General features: G+C 41.8%; 1 protein-coding gene across 2 annotated transcripts in view; it reads left to right on the forward strand.

Moving 5' to 3' along the window:
- The first annotated feature begins 880 nt into the window (after window positions 1–880).
- MAP3K21 (mitogen-activated protein kinase kinase kinase 21) overlaps window positions 881–21,826 on the forward strand; it is a 42,779-nt gene continuing 21,833 nt past the window's right edge. For both annotated transcript variants that reach the window (XM_072333522.1, XM_072333523.1), the window contains exons 1-2: window positions 881–1,840; window positions 20,846–21,026. In XM_072333522.1, the coding sequence (XP_072189623.1) occupies window positions 1,120–1,840; window positions 20,846–21,026 (902 nt within the window). In that variant the 5' untranslated portion in view covers window positions 881–1,119. The remainder of the gene's footprint in view (window positions 1,841–20,845; window positions 21,027–21,826) is intronic.

Raw genomic sequence — 21,826 nt, forward strand, 5'->3', positions numbered from 1 at the left:
TAACAACCCTCTGCTAAATCATATCCCTGAGCACCACATCCAAACGGCTCTTAAACACATCCAGGGTCGGCGACTCAACCACTTCCCTGGGGAGCCTATTCCAGTGTTTAGCTACCCTTTCTGTAAAGAAGTGTTTCCTAATATCCAACCTAAACTTACCTTGGCGCAACCAAGATCCTGAAGTGCTCCGTGCTGCAGAAACTCCGAGTAACAACCCCAGTGTAGCAATTGCTGGTGCATAATGGTACTTCAGGGAGCCCATTTTGGAACACTAGCTCTAAATCAATATTTAAACTTTTCACCGTACTGCAACCAACACCTTTCGCCTGACCCAAAACATTCCACAGTTAATTAGTTCCTGCAGATCCCTTCCGATAAAGTTCAAGGTGGAATTTGTGTGGCAGAGCGCTTGTATTACAACATACTTGATGGCTTTTATAATAAGGCAAATATGCAGATAAGGAAAAGGTTCGCAATTATCTCTCTGAATAGCCGCGGGTCATTCTCGCATATTAAAGGCAATGGGAAAAGACCTGATAGACACGCCGGTTCTGCATTACTTCTTTTTGGTGAAGGTGTTTCAGTAATCACCGCAGCACTTTAGTTTTGCCTAGAGCTTAGAGACGTGCTTTCTCCTGCGGGACGAGCGGGAGTTTATTAACTTCGGTTTAAGTTTAAGAACAGCTAGGTCAGAAACGTGGTTGATGATACACAGCTGCACCGAACACGATGGTGGTTCCGCCTGGCGGCGCGGCCCCGCACCTTCCCCGCGCCCCTTCATCCCCCTGGGGCTGCCCCACAGTCACGCTCAGGCCGCGCGCGCGCGGAAGTCACCTACCTGCCCACGTCTCCACACCCGCCACCGCCCCCCTCCCTCCAACCCCATCCCAGCTCTCGCCGCCACGTGACGAACGACAGCCAATCAGCGGCGCGGAGCGGGGAGGCGGGAGCAGCGCCACTCCCCTCCCCACCCTCTCTACCCGCGCTTGCGCCCTACCTGTGTCAGCCCGGCGGCGCCAGGCCCCGCCCCTCCCGCGGCTCCCGCTCGGCGGCGGCAGGTGAGGATGCGGCCGGGCGGGCGCCCCCGCCGTGGCGGCTGCCGGGGTTGAAGTCGCCGCCATGGCCGCGCCGGGCGCCGGGGCGTCGGGCTCCGGGGGGCCGTGCCCGCTGTGGACGGCGCTGTACGACTACGAGGCGAGCGGCGAGGACGAGCTGAGCCTGCGGCGGGGCGACGTGGTGGAGGTGCTGTCGCAGGATGCGGCCGTGTCCGGAGACGACGGGTGGTGGGCGGGCAAGATCCGGCAGCGGCTCGGTATCTTCCCCGCCAACTACGTGACCCGGCAGCCCCGCGGCGCGGCGGGCGAGGAGGCGGCGGGCAGCCTGACCGAGATCGACTTCCAGCACCTGGAGCTGCAGGAGATCATCGGCGTGGGGGGGTTCGGCAAGGTGTATCGCGCCACCTGGCGCGGCCGCGAGGTGGCCGTGAAGGCGGCGCGGCAGGACCCCGACGAGGACATCACGGCCACGGCCGAGAGCGTACGGCAGGAGGCCAAGCTGTTCGCCATGCTGCGGCACCCCAACATCATCGCCCTGCACGGGGTCTGCCTGCGGGAGCCCAACCTCTGCCTCGTCATGGAGTTCGCCCGCGGCGGTTCCCTCAACCGGGCCCTGGCCGCCGCCTCCTCCTCCGCCGCGGTCACCCCCGGGGCCGCCCGAGGGGGCCGCCGCATCCCCCCGCACGTCCTGGTGAACTGGGCGGTGCAGATCGCCCGCGGCATGCTCTACCTGCACGACCAGGCCATCGTCCCTATCCTGCACCGCGACCTCAAGTCCAGCAACAGTGAGTCCCTCGGGGAGGCGGCCGGGGGCGGGGGGCGGCCGGTTCGGGGAGCGGCCTTCGGGCCCGGGCGGCCGGGGCAGCGGGGCCTGCCGTGCCCCGAGGTGGGCTGGCAGCAGGTGGGTCTGTGCGCCTGTGAGCTGGTCGTTGGGGGGGGAAGTGGGAGGGCTTGAAACGCGGCAGGACCGAGTCCTGTATTTTCAGGTAGAAAGGAACACAGTCAGAAGCGAAGCAGGATGAAATCCGGTGCGTGGTCACAGCTGTAGTTTCACTAGACTTCTTTTTCTTGAGCACGGTCTGCTCTTCTAGTTTTTGCCGGACCTTAGATCGGTATAGCTTTTAAAGGAAAGGTTAATCATAGAACAGCTTGGATTGGAAGGGACCTTAAAGATTATCCAGTTCCACCCCCCTGCCATGGGGGAAGTGCTGCCGCTTACTAAATCAGTCTGCCCAGGGCCCCATGCAGCCTGGCCTTGAATGCCTCTAGGGATAAAGGCAGGTTTTGCTTCTATTAATAATAAAGATATTGCTTCTGTTTCACTTCTGGACATCTGCATGAGGTTTTGTTTTTCATTTGATAACATTCACCTGCGTAGTGAGCTGTGATGGGAAAAACAGTATTTTAAAAACAGTAGAAACTCTGGTGCTTTCAGCATTTGGTGAGGACAGAAGGACCTGAAAGAGTGAGGGATTTGTTCAGTTCATCCGTAATGAATCCTTCACCCATCTGTGTGTGGGGTGTCTTAAGACAGTCGAGTTGAAAACTGGCTTCACAGGAATGGAGATGTTTAAGTCCTACCGTCGTGGTTGTGTTTCAAATTAGTGGCCTGAAAGTGGAAATTTGTGCCCTTTCAAGAATGTTTGAAGCAGTTTCTGCAGTCTTGCTGCAGATTTGGCCCATTTGGAACAGAAGTGTTCCCCTGTTTTCAGTTGGGCATCCTAAAGTGGTTAAGTTAAAATGAAAAAGCTTCATTCAAGTTTGAAGCATTTTGTTTGAAAGGCTTTTGTAGTGTGTCTTGAAGGTCATCATGCATGGATTGTTAAGACAAGGCTCAGTCATGGGACTGCTCCTGAGAACACTTTCACTATTTGTTTGATAAAGAAAGGACCTGGCTCAGCTGTATTTGTGGTTCTGATTGTAGCGCAAGATGATGAACTCCTGGAACGTTGCTTCAGGGTCTAACAGGCTTCATGGCCAATGTATTAAATCCTAGGCAGCTGTTAGTAGGCAGCTCGTATCCTAGTTCACTGTGTTGCTCAGACCGAGCTGCTGTACCTCTGCTACACTCCTGATGTGACAATGGCAAAGTCCACATTTGGAATGAACTTCTAACCCTGGTTCAGCACAACACTCAGTGCCGTGTTGGTGACTGCTGTGTACTGATTGCCATTATCATCTCTGTGTACGTAGATAATGGCAGAGCCTTTTAAAAAATGCTTTTAATTATAACCTCAATATATGTGCTTATTCACTGCTTCTATTATTTACTGTGGTTGCCCATGTGATTGACTTCAGCTGCGTAGTTTTCTCACCCATGTTTCTTAATCATGGTGAAGCCTGACGATGGTCTTGATCATCTAACTGAATAATGTTGGAAGTCAACAGTATGCTAATGGCAGAAAGTACTGTGATCATTAAATCATGTTTTACATGAATTTAAATCCTGATAGTTTCTCCTGTTACGTTACCTGTCTGTTTCTCCAGGATTTCACTTTGTTCTGTTACTGTCATCTTTTCCAGCCTTACGTGACTGGGAATAGAAGGCTGCTAAGGTGTGTGGTGCTTGGTGTGGGTAGCATCAGCTTGGCAATGTCTGTAACCACAGACAGGGCTCTGACTGCTCCCGTTGATCAGCTGTTGCTTGCTGCTTTCCATGGCCCATTAGTGGTGGTGGTCAGTGTTCTCCATGAAGTAATTCCTGATAGTTTGCCACTTTACCAGTTGTTGTTTTTTTCACTGAGGAGGTGTTCTTCCTTAGACAACAAATTGGAAAAAATGACTTCCCTTAATAAGGCATGGGATGGGATGCCGAATAAAATATTTCATTAGCAAATACCAAAGAACTGTGTTTTCAGCCCCTTCTACCAGCGTATTTGCTATGGAAAAGATGTATGTCAGGACTTGTGGCTGGTAGGCAATAGGCAAAGCAGGCTTCTTGAAGGCAAGTGTGTTATTTCTCTCCATTCCCTTCCATGAAATTGAGATCTGTAGGACAGTGTATCTGGCACTGATGTCAAACAGACACAACTGGTAAGAGATCCCCACAGACTGAACAGAAGTAATGAGAGCAGTAGAATGTATTTTATGTTTTGACAGCAGTGCCTGACTTCTTTTGTATGCATAAATTTCTTTAGACTGCTTTTGGGAGGTGAGAAAAGGTGTTTTGTTTCTGGTGAAATGAAACATAATAAACATGGCTATTAGTGGCGATTTGCAAATTGGATGTGGGTGTTTAATAAAACCTTGTGCAGGTAGCATGGTCATAAGTTTCTTTGGAAAAGAGCAGTCTATTTTGAGAGTATCTTTCTAATAAGCAGCTTTTATGATCTTGGATGCATAGATTAAGGAGATTATCTAAAATTAGGATGGACTTTACCTAAATAAATTCTGAAGGAAAATCTGAAAGTAAATTAGAGGTTTTTCAAACTGGCATATATAGTTAAGGAATTCTGAATTAAATAGGAATTTGAATGGAGTGAAATATCTTAAACAGGAAAAACTAGTACCTCCTGGGTACAGGTATAGTCCTGGTTAGCATGCTAGTTGATTATGAAAAAGCTGTGTTCTTACTGAAAATAAGTTTTAAAAAAAGTTCATCTTCAAGACCAGAAACTAATGCTGAAACAAGAGAAATAAAAAACAAGCCTTTCTTTTTTTTTCCTTCTTCACATCTCAGCATGTTTGTGACTTTTTATCATAGAGTGGCTTGTATTGGAAGAGACCTTAAAGCCCATCTAACCTCCTTCTGTGTGCAGGGTTGCCCCCTACCAGCTCAGGCTGCCCAAGACCCCAGCTAACCTGCCATTGAGCACCTCCAGGAATGGGGCACTTATGGCTTCTCTGGGCAGCTCACCAGCTTCGAAGTAAATTATTTCTTCCTAATGTCTAATCTAAATCTTCCCTCTTTCAGTTTCAAGCTTTTACCCCTTGTCTTCAAGCAGCCAGGCCATGTAAAACATCCCACCCCACCTCTTCTGTAGGCTCCCTCATTGTGTCTACTGAAAAGTCACAATGAAGTTTCCCCAGAGCCTTCTCTTCTCCAGAATGAACAATCCCATCCCCTTCAACCTTTCTGCATAGGATTGGTGCTCCAGCTCTTTGATCATCTTCATGGCCTTCCTCTGGACCTGCTCCAAGAGTTCCATGTCTTTCTTGTGGTGGGGTCCCTGGACTGGACACAGTATAACCAGTTTTCTCTAGTTTTTCTCTGTGGGAGTAAAATTATTTTCTTTTGGCCAAGGGCACCTCATTAATTAGGATGCCTCAATGAACCCTGGTTATTTAGGGGCTCAGTACAGTCTTTTATATTGCTTTCTTAGGGGCGTTAATAAAGCTAACAGTATGTTCAGATAAAACATTCACGGTTTCACTTTCTGAAGTCTAGTGTAGAATAAGCAGAGGTTTGTGGTTTTGGGACTGATTTCAGATTGCGCAGTACTTCTGTCTAAAAACTGTGTTTTATCTGTAGTACAGCAACTTTGTGTTCTTATAGAAAACAACAGAAGGTTCATAATATCTTGCTTATGGCATGATCCAATCCGTGAATACAAGGCGAAGCACAGAGTTGATTCCGTGCAGATTATGTATATGTGCATAATACTGGTGAGTCCTGTTCATTTATTGTAGATGGATATGAGAGTAGGTTTTGACTCACTAATTCTTCCAGCTTCCCAGGATCCTTCGCGGCCCTCAGTTTGCTAGAGTGCACCAGGTTTGTATTACATATAGAAATCATCAAGAACAGATTGACTTTCAAAGACTATTGAATAAAGCTAAGGCCTTAACAATTATAATGAGAGCAATACTTGAAAACTTAAGAGATCGAACATACAGAAGAAACAGCAGTTGAGCAACCTGTGATAATATTGCATCCTTCAAAATAATCTCATGTAATAACTCAGAAAAGAGAATTTGGGTTTAAGATCTCCATGGGCAGTTTGATGTGGCTTTACAGGATTCCTATTAAAAAATACTTCCCCGCAAACTTCCCTACCTAGCAGCTTTATGGTGGCTGTTGGGCTAGGAAATAAGAAGGGAGCTAGATGGAAACTTACCTGTCTCTTTACTGATTTTATTCTGAAATCACTGGGGTGCATTATCTGTCTCTTGGCTCAGTTTTGAAGATAACTTGCTCACTTCAGCTGTTAAGTTGCAAGGACTGCTTATGCATTATTAAATGCGTTCCTATTCAGTATTTTCTAATGCGTGGTTATAAATGGGGAAAAAAAAAGCTTCATCTCAAGATGCCCTCTAATGACAGTGGAATTTGTAGTTGTTCAATAGCCATAAGCTGATCACAGTTTACTTTTTAGATTGCATCAAGACTTAAATATATAAAAAAGATATTTTCTGGTGGGAAGGTGATCTGTGTCTCCCTCGCCTCTTTGTAATGCTCTCATTCATTGGACTTGTGCTCTTCTGTTCTCTTCCATGTTCCCAGTGTCCCTTCTGAGCTAGCCCCAGCTGTCCTGGGGTACCACCTCCAGAACAGGGCTTCCTGTCATCTGCTCTAATAGTCTGTGTCTGCTATAATTGGTTTGAGACATCTGTAACTTTGCTAACTGCTGAGCTGGCAGTACTGGCTTATGTCTGTGAGGTCTGGAGAGGAACAAACATTTGTCTGGCAGAACTGAAGTTCCTCTTCTGTAAGACTTCTGTAAAACCCACACAAACTTGGCAGCTCTGAGGAGGTGACATTGCTTTGACTATTTTATCTGAGAGTCAGATAAAATGGTGGGACTGAAAGTAACTGGGGCATGGGGTAAGGACTGACAGATTTTTCTTCAGGAAGAAGGCCCTTGTCCCACAGGCAGCGAACTGCAATTCCTAGCCTATGTGTGAGATCATTTTCTAGTTAGGAAGGTGTTCAGAATATAAATACTTTTGCAAGTGTTTGAGCCATTTGTGTGTTAGCAATTCACAATTCTTGTGCCTCATTTTTCCATGCTGTATTCATATAGGAAGTCATGGTAATTAAGTGCTGCTATTCTTAATTACCTAAATTACATAAAGATTAGAAAATGTCCTAGGTGTACCAGCTTCCTAGCCCATCTTTATGTGTGTAAGTAGCCCTGCCTTCTGCTTTGCACTAAAGATAATGCTGCTGCATTACAACATTAAAAGCTGGTCATACATTCCTGGAATGTATAGCAGGAAGGAGGATTTGGTAATCTTATCTGATTAGTATGTTTAAAAAAAAAAAAAAAAAAGCCATAGAAGTACTGCAGAATTTCATCAACTTGAGAACAGCATCTCTTTTGGGTCTATTAGAAGACAGCATGACGCTCAGTTCAAGTGTTATGTTTTGTTTCATAAAACATTGCTCCCAGTAATCTGTTACATGATTTGATGTGCTCTGACTACATAGATGGGGAGTTTATTTCCTTAGAGACCCTGAAGGAAAGTGAGATACTGTGAGAGCAGCAAGTACCTTGAGCTGTAGCATCTTGCAGTGCAGCGAAGGAAATGTTTTGCCTGTTTTGTTTTTGCCTGTTACATTTATTTACTTGCTGCATGTGTTTTGTGTTCAAAAAGAATCACAGAATCACAGAATCACAGAATTATAGGGGTTGGAAGGGACCTCTAGAGATCATCGAGTCCAACCCCCCTGCCAAAGCAGGCTCCCTACACCACGTCGCACAGGTAGGCGTCCAGGCGGGTCTTGAATATCTCCAGAGAAGGAGACTCCACCACCTCCCTGGGCAGCCTGTTCCAGTGCTCCGTCACCCTCACCGTAAAGAAGTTCTTGCGCACATTCGTGCGGAACTTCCTATGCTGGAGTTTCAGCCCATTGCCCCTAGTCCTGTCCCCACGCACTACTGAAAAGAGACCAGCCTCGCCACTATAGCTCCCACACCTCAGGTATTTATAAACCTGGATCAAGTCCCCTCTCAGCCTTCTTTTCTCAAGGCTAAACAGACCCAGTTCCCTAAGTCTCTCCTCGTAGGGGAGATGGTCCAGGCCCTTCAATAAAAAAAAAAAAGAGATGCTGGAATTCAAGAAAGAGCAATTTTAAGTGGCTCATTGCTGTGGTTGTCACCATCATAGTAGAAATAACTAGTGCTAAAATGTCGGAGAATAACTTCCAACTGAAGATGTGTTTCTGTATTTAAATACAACATGCAGGGAATTAATGACTTTATTGTGTTTTTCTGTCAAATGAAATGTTGTGAACTACTACTCTAATATAACATTTCATTGCACAGAATGTATTCAGAATGCTTCCAGAGTAGCATCTAGCAGTTATTGTACTTGTAGATTTAAGGCTTAACTGCAGTAGTCATTTATTTGATCTTAGCCTGGTATCTTCTAAATTTGCTGCTGTTTGATGTTTTTGTGGATCTCAAATCTGGACATTAAGAAGTGGAGGAAAAATTCTAATCACTTTAGACCCTCATTAATTTTGAGGCAATGTGTTCAAGTATATTCACATGCACTCCTTAATGCTTGAAAGCAAGATTCTAGACTGAAACACTAGCTGAATTTAATGCAACTAATTTAAAAATGCTTACTTGGAATATCGTTATTTTAACTCCTCGTTTGTTTCCCCAGCTATGTACACCGACAGCTGCAGAGTTATTGCTTTCTCTTATTTGGAGTTAAGACGCTGCGTCTTCAACTGATTGTATGATTAATCAAAAAATAGTGTTGCTTTGCTCTCCTTCTGGATCTTACTTGGTTCTTCATGTCTTTCTCTTCTCCCTATCTTTCTTCTGTCTCCAAAGAAGCTGTTTTACTGTTGTTCTTACACTGTTTTTAGAAGTTGTTCTCTTCCTGTTCCTCATTGGAGTCTTCCCTGGGAGGTTTCTGCAGGAGGTCCATTTTCACCAAGGTTTTTGGTGCCACCTTTTTGCCACGGGGGAGTCATATTCTAGTCTGTCACTCCTGGGTTTTCTGACTGTTTTTCTGAACTGAATGGTTTGGGGGTAGCATTGCAAGTCTTAGTGCGAGAGTTTTAACTACAGTATTTGTAAAGAATCCGGTATATTAAACAAAGCTTTAAGCAATACTGGCTTATTTTTTTTCAAAAGCTGGTGTTCTAGTGTATGGTCACATTCCTACCTGTCTCTGAAAGTGGCACAAAGAGCAATTAGCTGCCACAGAAGTCAGTGGAAAAATGAGCAGCTCCCATTAGCTGCTAAAATACTTATTCAGTTCTGTTTGTTCTCCTGGGCTGTGAAAAAACAGCTTTACATGCTGATTGTAACATCTGTGTAATGAGGTATTGTACATACATAAGTATAATGCAAAATGTAATTGTGTAACTGAGATGTGGGCATTGATAGTGTCGTTACTCTATCATCAGAAAGACTTGAGAGAGATCTGAGTTTTCAGTTCCAGTGCTGTCCCCCCACACTCTGCTTTGGGACTGCAAGTCCAGCCTGTGTGTTTGGATGCTCTGACTAAATACTGGAAGTTCGATTAAGTAGTTATGTTCTGCAGCCTCAAAAGAACAGCGAAGCAACACATCATCGTACTGTACTTGGATGCTGAATACTGTTTTGTGGTTTCTTTGACCTTAGGAGATAACAGCTTTTTCTTTGCAGCCTCTGTTTTAGTTTGTATTGTTTTTTGTTTTTCTTCTTTTATCACTAAGCTTGAACTTTCCTTTAAATGTGCTTCATTGTTTCAAGTTCTGAAACAGTGGCCTTGTAGCATGATCCTCTTCAAGGAGCCTTTACAGCACGAGTGACTTCTGCCCTTGATTTTTCATTTCTGATGATCTGTTACATTTTGAAACATTGAAATTTGGCTCACTGATCTTCAATGACAATGCTTATTAAATGTGCAGCAATTTTTTGTTTCTTCTTATGTTTTGGGGTTTTTTTTCCTCATTAGGGGTATAATTATGGCATTGGAGTTTAAAATATAGATAGATAGATGTAGATATAGAGTCACCAAGGTTGGAAAAGACCTCTAAGATTGTTCAGTCCAACTGTCCACCTCCCACCAATGTTTCCCACTAAACCATATCCTTTATTACAACATAAAACTTTTCTTGAACACCTGCAGGGACAGTGACTCTACCCCCTCCCTGAGCAGCCCATTCCAATGCCTTGCCATTCTTTCAGAGAAGAAATTTTTCTTAATATCCAACCTGGACCTCCTCTGGTGCAACTTGAGACCATACCCTCTTGCCCTATCACTGTTACTTGGGAGAAGAGTCCAACCTCCACCTCACCACAACCTCCTTTCAGGGAGTTGTAGAGAGTGATGATGTCTCCCCTGAGCCTCCTTGTTTGCAGACAGGGAAAATCCCAGTTCCCTCACCTTCTTCCATAAGACTTGTGTTCCAAACCCCTCACAGCTTTGTGGCCCTTCTCTGGGTGCGCTCCAAGGCCTCAATGTTTCTCTTGTACTGAGGGGTCTAAATGCAAACACAGTACTCGAAGTGCAGCCTCACCAGAGCTGAGTACAGGGGGAGTATATTAAATACTAAACGACTTGCCTATCGAGGGTAGCAGTACAGACTAACATCTGGTGTCATAAATTTACATTCCTGCACTGACTTTTTAAAAATGAATTTTCACTGTTTTTACTTTTCTTTGCTATTTTACTGAGCACTTACACTTATTTACTGAGCACTTACCTACATCAGTAACTGCTAGTGAGTGGATGTGCAAATTTTAAACCACTTAGTGCATCTTACTACAGGTGGTTGTTTTGTTTTTTGTAGAGAGAGAGATAAAATAATGTAAAATATCACCACAGAAATATTCTCTCTTCTTAGAGTTTCCAGCCAAGTTTAACCTTTTTTTTTTGTGGGAGGTCACAGCTCCAGTTAAATCAGTCCTAGACATGCCAGTGTTGGCTGCATAATCATGCTTTGTTCTCTTCATAGCTACTAAAATCTGTGTTTTGGCAGGTGTGCTATTAACTTGGAGCTGATAAGCCAGCCCTCCCTCTGAAAAATGCAGGAGTAACTGCTTCTGTGCCTCACTATGGGACAAATTAACCCTTGGAACTGAATATACTCAGTTTTGTATGTTTGCAAAATTTTCTCATTCTCTTTACCACTAGGATTCGATGTCACTAATATTTCTCATGGAACTAATTGTATTTATTTCCTAAAGTATTATTTAAAAGGAAAAAAGTTATTTTCTTTTTTTAACTCATTACTAAATCTCCATTAATTACTGAGTCAAAAAAGCAGATTAACCCTTCCATTTTCTCTTCCCAAGAGAAAGAATCCTGCCAAGCTTACTGAGTTCTCATTTTAAATCAAGCATTTTGCCTTTGAAGGAGATTAGAGTTCTGGAACTTCAGTCTGGAGAGGCTGTTCTGCAGCTGTAGAAGCTACGAGGATGGAACAATTTTTTTTTCTGTCAAGTTTTGTATTTAGAAATATAGAAATATGAGATCAAAATTCAGTCATTTTCTGATTTGTTTGGGGAAAGCTTAAGCTTGGCAAAAAAGAAGTTTTAAATCAACAAAACTCTTTCAATTGTTCTGTATAGAATAGATTGCTTTAGTTCTCAGAATCAGAGAATCACAAGGTTGGAAAAGGACCTACAAGATCAGCTAGTCCAACTGTCTTCCCTTTACCATACCTAAAGAAAACTGCTAAACCATATCTCCTAGCTCCCTATCCAAATGCTTCTTGAACACTGCCAGGGATGGTGACTCCACCACCTCCCTGGGCAGGCTATTCCAGTGCCTGACCACTCTCTGAGAGGAAAAAGTTCCTTTTTCTTCCAGTCTAAACCTCCTCTGATACAACTTGTGGCCATTTCCTCGGGTCCTGTTCGTTGCCTGGGAGAAGAGCCCAAGCCCTTCCTCATCACAGCCTTCCTTCAGGAAGTTGTAAAGTGCAATGAAGTCTCCCCTGAGCCTCCTCCAAGCTAAACAATTTCAGCTCCCTGAGCCACTCCTTGTAAGACCAAATTTCAGACATTTTACGGTGTATAACCTAGTAAAATCTCCCAGAAATGATATTAGAAGGGTTTTGTGTGAAATAATGAGTTTCTAGCAGAACTTGGTGACTATACTTGACAAAGCATCTACAACTAAAGTTAGTTTGGATTTTTAGGCTAGTTTTGCATAGCAGTGATTTTTTTTTTAATAGAAAAAAGCAACAAAGCTGGATTCTATCATTATATAGCTAGATGTAGAAGAGTTCTATTAATTATGAAATACTGCTCATTTTTCCATTTCTTATAGCATGTTGGCTTTGGTTCAGTTTAGCAGCTAGCTGTGCTACAAGGCTTTCCCTCTCATCTCTACACATAGGCCTTACTCCTTCCTTTATGTCAGCGGACTTACATGTCTATGGTTGATGCAGACTTATCTATAGGTGATAGATAGGAGTTAGATCAGATGATGGATCCCAGCAGAAAACTGTTCTAAAGTTTTCTCTGGAGGCTTCATTTTTTGCAGAACCATCCGGACTACCTGGTTGCTAAGACTCAGCCCTATAAAGGCTTAGAGGATGAGAGGCTGTAACTGGAGAGGAGACTAAAGTATTTTAGTGACTGCCGGCTCTTGGAGAGTCTTTGCTTTGATAACAGCCCTAATGCTTCAAGTTAGTTAGTAAATCACCTTTAAAGGTAGAATGTGCTTTAGTTTATTTATTTTTAACGTGAATATCTATTTTTAATGTTTATAATCACATGAAAACTTTTCTAACCTTTGATTTCAGACTGACATATTTGTACATTAAATATTCTAACGTAAGTACATCAAATGCAACCTTTTTTGTGATCTGTATAAAGAAACAAGAAAGCACGTGATTGACAAATGTAATGTTACAGATAGGGAAAGTAAGCCAAGTATGTAAATAATTGCATGTATTCAGAAGTTGTGTCATTTCCTGATTAGGTTGAGGTATCAAAATGAGTGATTTTCTATTTACTGCAAGAAGATATTAGTTTAAGACCAAAACAAATTTGAGTTAAGAAGTATTGAGAAGATGATCTTACTAATGATAGCTAAGTTAATGCATTTGCTGGCTTCTGAATGAAGGGAACCTCTTGGCCCTGGGTGTTGTTTTGGGGAATGCGAGCCTCGTGTTGTGTGCATTGTCTTTATGAATTTGGTTATGTTTGGCATATATTGATTTGCTCTGTTCTGAAGAGAGTGGTCAGGTCTTGCTTGAGTTTGAGGTAAGGAAGATGACAGTACATTTTCTGCAAGCTTATTTTTTGGAGGAGACCACCTGATGCATTATGTACTGGCTCTGACTCTCCTTTTGCAGTTACATGCATATAACAGTTATGGTTTGCCTCACCTTTTATGGTTTGCTTGTTTTTTAAGAATAGAAAAAAGAATTGCTTGCAAAAAAAAAAATGTAATTCACTATTTCCTAACACAGTTGATGGTCTTTAAGGAATAGATGAGCACTTTGCTCTGTAAAGCTTGGAACTGTAAACATCCTCAGTCAGGAATGACTGATTTACCACCAAACTATTATTCTTAGTAGTTCTTAGCATGTATTTCTGATCTCCCTTCATTTTGGTCATTGTTTTTACTGCACAGCTTCCTTTTAATAATTAACAAACAAAGAAGAAAAAAGCTTAGAAGGTCACAAAAGCAAAGTAATTGCTCTGTTTCTATTAAGGATGAAATTTCCTGGTAGGTGCAGCATAACTGAGTGAGTTTTAAATCCAAGTTTCAGCGTGGACTGATTTCCATGTAATTGTAAAATTGTAGAGGAATTGCTGCAGCAAAGTAACTTTTCTTAAGTGTAAAACTAAATAGAAGAACTAATCTTGGTATTTTATTAAACAAAGAACTTAATAATGTTTAGAGTACAGTCTGCTTTTCTGTGTAACGCAGAATCCAAATCCTTTTCAGAATTTACTGTTGAAACAATAATTGATGTCTAATTACAGATGCTCGTTACCTCTGGTGCTTTCTCTTAAGGCACAACAGAAATTTCTGGTTTGTGTTACAGAACTATCAGAGTAGCAAGTGAAGTACAGATGGCAGGCAGGAAAATAACTCGCAGCATCTGCAGCCTGTGCCAATAACTTGTTAAAACGGCTTTTCTCTCAAGTTTCCATTTGCCCAAAGTTGCTTTAATAATGGTTATTAAAGAAGTAAAGGGGAAGCAAAAAATGGTGATGCAAGTTATGCTGCAGCTGTTGAAATCGTTCCATTCTCCTCTTCACTCTCCTTTTCTTCCCTCCTTTCTTGCAGACAGTCAGGCGATTTTTTGCTGATTTCTTGTTCTTTAGGTGGCCCACTATGGGATATATTTGTCTTATGTGGTTGGTGTATATTTGTAAATCCTTGCTATCAAGGACATTTTCTGTCAAGTCTTGTCTTGTTTTGGCTTTCCAATTGGGAACGCTTTGTTCAGGACTTCTTAAATATATGTTGGCTCATGTGAGGCAGGATTATTTTTTTAAGCTAGATGTTCTTAAACAAATGCATGTAAGACCAAATTGTTGAGCTGCTTTCAATGTTGTATGAAAACTAAGAAATGGTTATATATCTGCTGTGAAAGGACAAAGGATACAGAACCACTGTATACCTATAATAAAAGGTAGATTAAATGTGTCCTGTGTTTGTAATCTCTATTTAATGGATGGAATTCCTTTGTGAATGGTGAGCTCTAAACTTATGCAGTGAGATGATGACAGTCTAACAGATCAGGGCTGCAGAGGTGCTGACAGCTGCTACCTGAGAACTGACAGAAGAAAAGCAAGGTAGCTAAGAAACTGTGCTGCAAAGACAAATGGATCATCCCTTTATGGATTAAAGACGTCCTGGTCAGTTAATGTTTTCACTGTGGTATTCAATTTGCAGTTGAAATGTTTAGTGGAGCTCTGTGTGACTTCTATAAAAAGTGTTGAAATTTAAATTTCTAATTGCAATTGGTACCTAATAACTCCAAGTGATGTAGATAGTTCTCTTGACAAGGTATTGTGTTTCATTAGCTGAATATGTGATGTGCTTAAGGAAGTTTTTTGCATGTTCTTTTTTTCTCCCTGTTAGTTCCCCAGGTAGAGATACAAGGTTTCCCTGCTGGTATTGTTGCATGTTGATTTAGTGAATTACCAGGAACCAGATTCACTTGCAAACAAATGGAGGGGGACCTGACTGGGGGAGCTGTATGGGGACCACAGTACCAGCATTGTCAGGACAATCTTTTCTTGGCAAGTAGGGCTGTGTATTAGAAGCTCTTTACTTTCTTTCTGGTATGCTCTTCAGAAAGATGTTATCAGTGGTGGTAAATGGAGTGGCAGGTAGGCACTCAACCTGTAATTCCATTAATTTAAACAGCTGTAAGATTAAATACCTTTTGTTAGTGAAAAATAGAGCAGTTAACTGCTTAGAGAACTGTAGGTAAAGGTAGCTAGTCACTGCTAGCTCATGAAAGTAAGTGCTTAACTCTTCATTTTTACAGTCAACAAAGCAGATGCTATGAATAGGGTATGGTAGAAACTGTAGAGTATAAAGAAGAGGGGAGGGATCCAAATGACTTCAGCATTTCAGGTTAATTTCTGTAAATACAAGCATTTGAAGTACACCTAAACTCCCTGTATAATCATTTGATCCCTTGTCTTGGCTTTTCTAAGAAAACCTTGTGTAGCTGCTTAAACCAGTTGTGTCACTGATAATGGTCTGCTGGAAGTGTCGGAATGCATTATGAAATAAAATTGATTTAATTGCATAAAGTCACTGGATTGCAAGATTTGGATTTCTTGTCAAATGAGAGATTGAATTAATTGCTGGCTTTTGGATAGTTAATAACATCAGAGAAGTATAATAATCTGCATATTTTTTAGTAACAAAGAGAAAACCGAGACTTTAGGAAATAACAGTAAAAGAATTGAAGTCTTGAGTACTAAGTGGAAGTTTCCTGGTTGTGCTGACAGTTAGGAGGTCTGTCCATGATTCCCTCATGTTCGCTGTAAATACTGTTTCTAAACCTGCGTACATCTTAAAGCATAAAAAGGAAAGAGGCTGAGGCAAAAAGGTGAGCTCTTTGTGTAAAACTGTGTTAAACAAAATGCTGGCTGTTGAAACAAGTCATGTCAATTCCCCTTTGGAAGTTCAGCTTAGTGCTGAAGCTTGCATCAAGGGTGTAGTCCTGAACCTGTCTGAGTTTGCATCCACCCCAGGAATTTGACTTGTCTAAATATGCTCTTCCCCATTATTTCTTGACCACTTACTTCCTGGCTGTAGCTCATGGCAGTAATGTTTCACGTCTTAAAAAAAAAAAAAAAAAAAAAAAAAAAAAAGAATTGGATCCCTTCTGCATTTCTGTAGTCAGTCAGTTCCTCTCTTCTTCTTTGCACTTTTTTAATGGGTAGCAGAACCCTGCAACCTTCAGTCCTCTGTTTCTTGGAAGACAGTCATCTATGTACTGTCTTTCACTTCACTTTTTTATTTTATCTTCTTTTTTTGCCCCAGTATATTTTCAACCCAAGCTTGCAAAAAAGAGAATGGATCAGAGAAAGCAGCTCTTGTCCAAATGTGGCCAAGCCTGGCCTGCTGCATTATGCATATCCTCTAATCATGACTGCTACAGTTGTTGTCTTACCTTTTATGCTCAATAGCTCAAAGCAAGTTTTACTGCAGGAGACAATAGTTTGGAGATGGAGCAAAGAGCAGGAGGGAGCTAGAAAGGGGGGATGGCACAGGAGAAAGAGCAGGAGCACAAGGATGGGTTGTTGCTGGGACTTTTCTCTCTTTTCAATCGTAACTGTGGTTTCCTGATGGATAACAGGTGTGTATGGGAACAAAACTGGTTCTGTAGGGATGTTGCCAGTAAATAGAGGAATACAAAATTGGAAAGAACAGTCTAGCCCCACAGGTCCAGTCCCATTGCAGTCTGAGTTTTAGAGCATGCAGGATGTTTTATCTGCACATTGCTGCACCATAAAATGCTTGCAGGGTGCTATAAGACCTGTAGAAAAATACTCCGGTTGTAACTGATAAGGCAGAAAGCAAGCAGGACGGATTAATGACATTGCTATTTAAGGAACCAGTAGGTTTCATAGGACAATATGTTGCATTTTATGACTTTATGAGGAGTAACCTGTGCTGTCCACTGTGCTGCAGGGGTTGGGAGGGAAACAGCAGAAGGGAGGTGGGAGAAGAGAGGTGTTATCTTGGAATATGATGTGAAGCTCTCCCCACCCCTGCAGCTCCTGATCTAGAACTGAGTTTAGTCATGAGCACGTGAGTAAAATGGATTGGGCAGGGTACCTGGGAGAGTATTGCATAGGTAAGAGCACCAGTGCTTTAGACCTGAATCCTGTTCATAGATGTGTCTGATTTCTGCTCCCAGACATTGTTTGTCCTAGCAAAAAGGACAAGCTCTTCTTACTTATCTAAATAAGAAAAGTGACCGGCTCCTTATTATTGTTTTTTACACCTGCTTCAGTCTAAGTTCCTCATGTTGTTGTTGAATATATATATATGTGAAGTCTAATGTCTTGTACAGTTCTAATAATACTTCTCCATTTCTACAGAAAAAAGCCTTTTTTTTTTTTAGCATCTTTAAGAATTGCGTGCACTACTTCCACAACTGTGTGCAGCTGCTGTTTTGGTTCTCCTTCTGCTAGGCAGAAGAGCCCAACCTTTCCTCTCCATTCACCTCTGCTTGAAAGCTCTTGATTTTGCAGTTGATCCCTTCCAACTTTGCATGTGTTTCAAGTATGATGATCCGGTCTTCTTCAGAGTGGGCTTGTTTCTTCTGATTGCTAATTGGCATGTGGAGCAAGCCTACTTCCTAATAAACACAGTAATGATGTTATCCTGATAACTTGGATTTTAAGATCTTTCGTTATGTGGAAGTGTAGACTTTTGTGTAGACTTCTTTGATTAAATCTTATTCTGTCTGTATGATTAAATTCCTAAAAAGTTCTTGCATCTGAGGTCCCCTACCTTAGCCCTTTCTAGGGAACTGCCTATTAGAAAAAGCCTAAATTATTTCATAACTCTGAGCTGCTTCTTTCAGCAGTGTATGTAAGCAATACTCAGATTTCCAGTTTCTCTTTAGTAACATTGCATTAAAAGTTCTTTTTAATCTGTGTGGTTAAGTAGGAATTTGTTAGGGCTGCTGTTACAATACCCCTGTATGCTTGCTGCACTATCATAAAACTATTAGATTTTTAGGACATGCAGAATATCATAGCTACTAGTTTCAAAGCCACTTCACCATGTAGCATTTATACTTTTTATTCATTTAAATTTCATGAAATTATTGAAAATAGCATGTAACAACAACTCTTTGTTCCCCAGTCATAAAGGGTTCCAGGCGCATGCTGTGTCTTATATTTGGGCAGCACCCAGTGTGTGGTACCCAGACCTCCGGTGCTGTGATGCTAATTAATTGACTTTGTCCTTCTCCCTGGGAGGTGAGAATGGGGAGATCCCAGCCACACTGCAAGTGGTTCGAAGTTTGGAATTGAGCTGAAAATGGTGTAAACAATAGAAAACATTTGCAGCCTCAAAATAAGGAGTCAGGTGTTGATTCCTGGCCATAGGACATTCAGTGTTTGAATTGCAGGCTAAGATAAGGTTTTATGTTGGCTTGACTGACGCAAAGCATTCTTATCACAAGCAGTCTCCTGCTAATAGATTTTGAATCATTCCAAAACGGTCAGTTTTGCTTATATAAGTATGAACTTTGCTCTCTGTGGAGAGTGTAAAGCCTGAAAAATGTTAAAATAAACCAGGAAATGCTCAACTGGCTCTTGCCAAACTGAATACTGGGGGTGAATCGGTGCCTGGAATGCCAACTGGATGGGTTCTGCTCACCCTGCTCACTTGGCCCCAATATGCAGGGGCCGAGTGAGTAGAAGGTTGCAGAAATTACTGCTTTCGGGTGGGAAGCTGTACAGGACTGAACAGCAAGGGCTGGGAGGTACTGCCTGGCACTGTCTACCTGTGCTGAGCAGCGTTACTGCTTTGCCTGTGTGTGCTACAGCTGCCCTCTGGACCATGGCCGGAAGCGGAAGTGTGGATTGAAGAGGAACGTGGTCCCTCCGTAGGATGAAACCTGGCTGCTTGCCCGTTATTACCTTTTGCAAGACTGACTGTTTTTGGTTTCGGTCACATTGACTGACAAGGAATGTTAGGAATTCTGCTGAACGTGTTTCAAATGGAAGAGCAAACAATAGGTCTTTCATTCAAGTATCACAGTTATAAAAACTCTTGCATGAATTTAACTTGTTCTGGTGGTGCTGACTTGGAGCTCGTAGTTTGTCTACACCATTTTGGCCCTTGTTTCTTCTCCTCTGTGTTAAGACGCTTACTGAAAATGGAATGTGGGCTCTGCCTTTTCTAATCTGGAGCTGACATCGTTTTTGAAATACTTGTGATTAATCTGTACCACTAAAATAGACTTCTTGCAATTGCAAATGCAAGCTCACCAGTTTTTCTTCTGTGAGGCAAGATCATTCTTCATCTGCTTTGTCCCGGTGCTTTGCCTTGAACTGCTCGGTACACATGCTTGGAAAACACATGCATTAATGATTCTTATTTGTAATTCAGCCTTTGAGCTTTGTCCCAGGAGGTCATTGCAATGGAAAAGTAGCAGTAACAGTTACTACCACTGGCAGTGGCAGAGGTGCTGAATATGGAATTAAGATTGTAGAGCCTTAATAGTGATTCTTTTGCACCTGTTGTCTTGCTCTGCTTGAACACAGTAAATCCACTCATTCCTTTCAACACTTTTATGAAGCTGTACTACAAGTTTGTCAGTAGTGTTAAGAGCAAGCCAGACAGTGAATATACGCTGTGGGATGCAACAGCAAAAGAAGATGATTTTCTGTTTAACAGGTGTGAAGTTACAGTGGGTATAACAGCACATGGGTTTCATGCAGCTCCAGTGTCCTGCTGCTGGTTGCATATTCCTGAGGCAAACTGACTTCCCTGTTGTGCCCTCCCTACCTCTAATGATTTGTGGCCTGGGGATTTCTTGAACCTGTACCTGTATTTTTGTATGTAAATGCATGGAGATGTCTTCTGAGAATTCATATTGTCCTTTTAAAATCTATGTAAAATGGTAGCAGTTACAATCTGTGGCAAAAATGACAAAGTTCACCTTCCTGTGCATTGTGTGATCAACTGCCACGTGGTTTTGATTCTTAACCACTAATTTTGTCTGGTGTAGTCCATTATTTTCTGATCAGTAGCTGTAAGCATTCGCTACCTACAACTTTCTTTGGTGCAAGTTATCGAGTTTGTCACTACCCAGCTTGTTTTTACTGAAGAGCCTCAGTCTATTAACTGCTTTTGGAGCTGAGAACAGGCTGTTGGGAGCGCCCTGCTTGCGTTCTTCTCTGTGCTTAGAGTTTTATTAGATGTATTTTGAGATGATGAACCCAGGTTGGGTGCAGTACGAGGGATGGATTTTACACAGTGAGATAATATTTCCTGTTTTGTTTTCTAGGTCTATTATAGAAATTCATAATGTTTTAGTTCAACTCCTGCCGTTACTTTTACTACTTCAGATCTTATTCTAAAGTGATTCCCATTTTCACAACCTGTCATCATCTGTGGGATATTACTACTCTGTGCTCTCTTAAACTTGCATGCTTTCTTTTACATCTTGGTGTATCTCTCGTACTTGTTTAATATCTACTCACATAATTGCTGGAAAGTCGTGACACTGCAGGTATTTCTCCCTTTCTTTACTTAGAAGTGCTTGGAATTATCAATAAACTTGTTCATTTTTATTTAATAAAAAAAAAAGTTAATAGTATTTTCACAATGTTTAGATCATACAGTTCTTTGCAGATATCAAAACTGTGTGTGGAATTAATAACAAGAATGGTGGTTTTGTTTTGATTCCCACTGAATTAATTTACAAACTCAATGTTTTGCAGTTTTGTTGCTAGAGAAGATGGAACATGATGACATTTGCAATAAAACTTTGAAGATTACAGACTTTGGGCTGGCTAGAGAATGGCACAGAACAACCAAAATGAGTGCAGCAGGGACATACGCCTGGATGGCTCCAGAAGTTATCAAGTCCTCCCTGTTTTCTAAAGGAAGTGATATTTGGAGGTAAGAAGTCAATCTACTAAAGACCATATTCAGTAGAATTGAACTGAGGTTTTTGAATGAATTTTGACTTGAATCTTTTTCCTGATGGATTCCCAAGTTATCTCAGGATACGGCAGGTATAGATGTTCTAAGAAAGATATTAATTTATCAGCATCTACTTCTGATCTACCTACCATGACTTAAAAATTGGAAAGAAAGAGAGGGAAAATAACAGAAAAGCATATTTTTGAAGAGAAAGCAAGATCTCGTTGAGAGAAACCCTTAAAAATCTGTTGGTGAAGTAACTTATCTAGAACGTTAATATGAAGAGTGATATGCTCTTGATATACTACCATATGATCAATCGGTAACAGTATATTTGCTCCAAATCAGATGTTTGAAAAAGTCTCATTCTGCATAAAGAAATAGGACCAGCCATCCCCTTGTGTGCCTGTAAAATAAAAAATCGTGGCAAACCAGAACTTTGCCAGATGCCGACTTGAAGTTTGTTCTGCTTTCTAGGAATCTAAAATGTGATCATGTGTAAAATTAAACAGTTGGCTTTTTTAACTTCATAGAGATTTTGCTTCTACTAACCGTAGTGAGAAGAGTGTGTTCTCATAAAATTATTTTAAGGTGTTTTCTAAGTTGGAAAGCATGTATCTCACTATGTTAAGTTTGTGAATTTCTCATTGAAGACATCTTGGTGGATCAGATACATAATATGGTTCTCAATACTGATGCTGGTTTTGAGTGATGTAGTATGGGATAGATGTATTTCAGGGGAATAGTTATGATTGCACAGTAGCCTTTAATAGCTG

The sequence above is a fragment of the Excalfactoria chinensis genome, chromosome 3 (assembly GCF_039878825.1).
Source record: "Excalfactoria chinensis isolate bCotChi1 chromosome 3, bCotChi1.hap2, whole genome shotgun sequence".
NCBI classification, from domain to species: Eukaryota; Metazoa; Chordata; class Aves; order Galliformes; family Phasianidae; genus Excalfactoria; species Excalfactoria chinensis.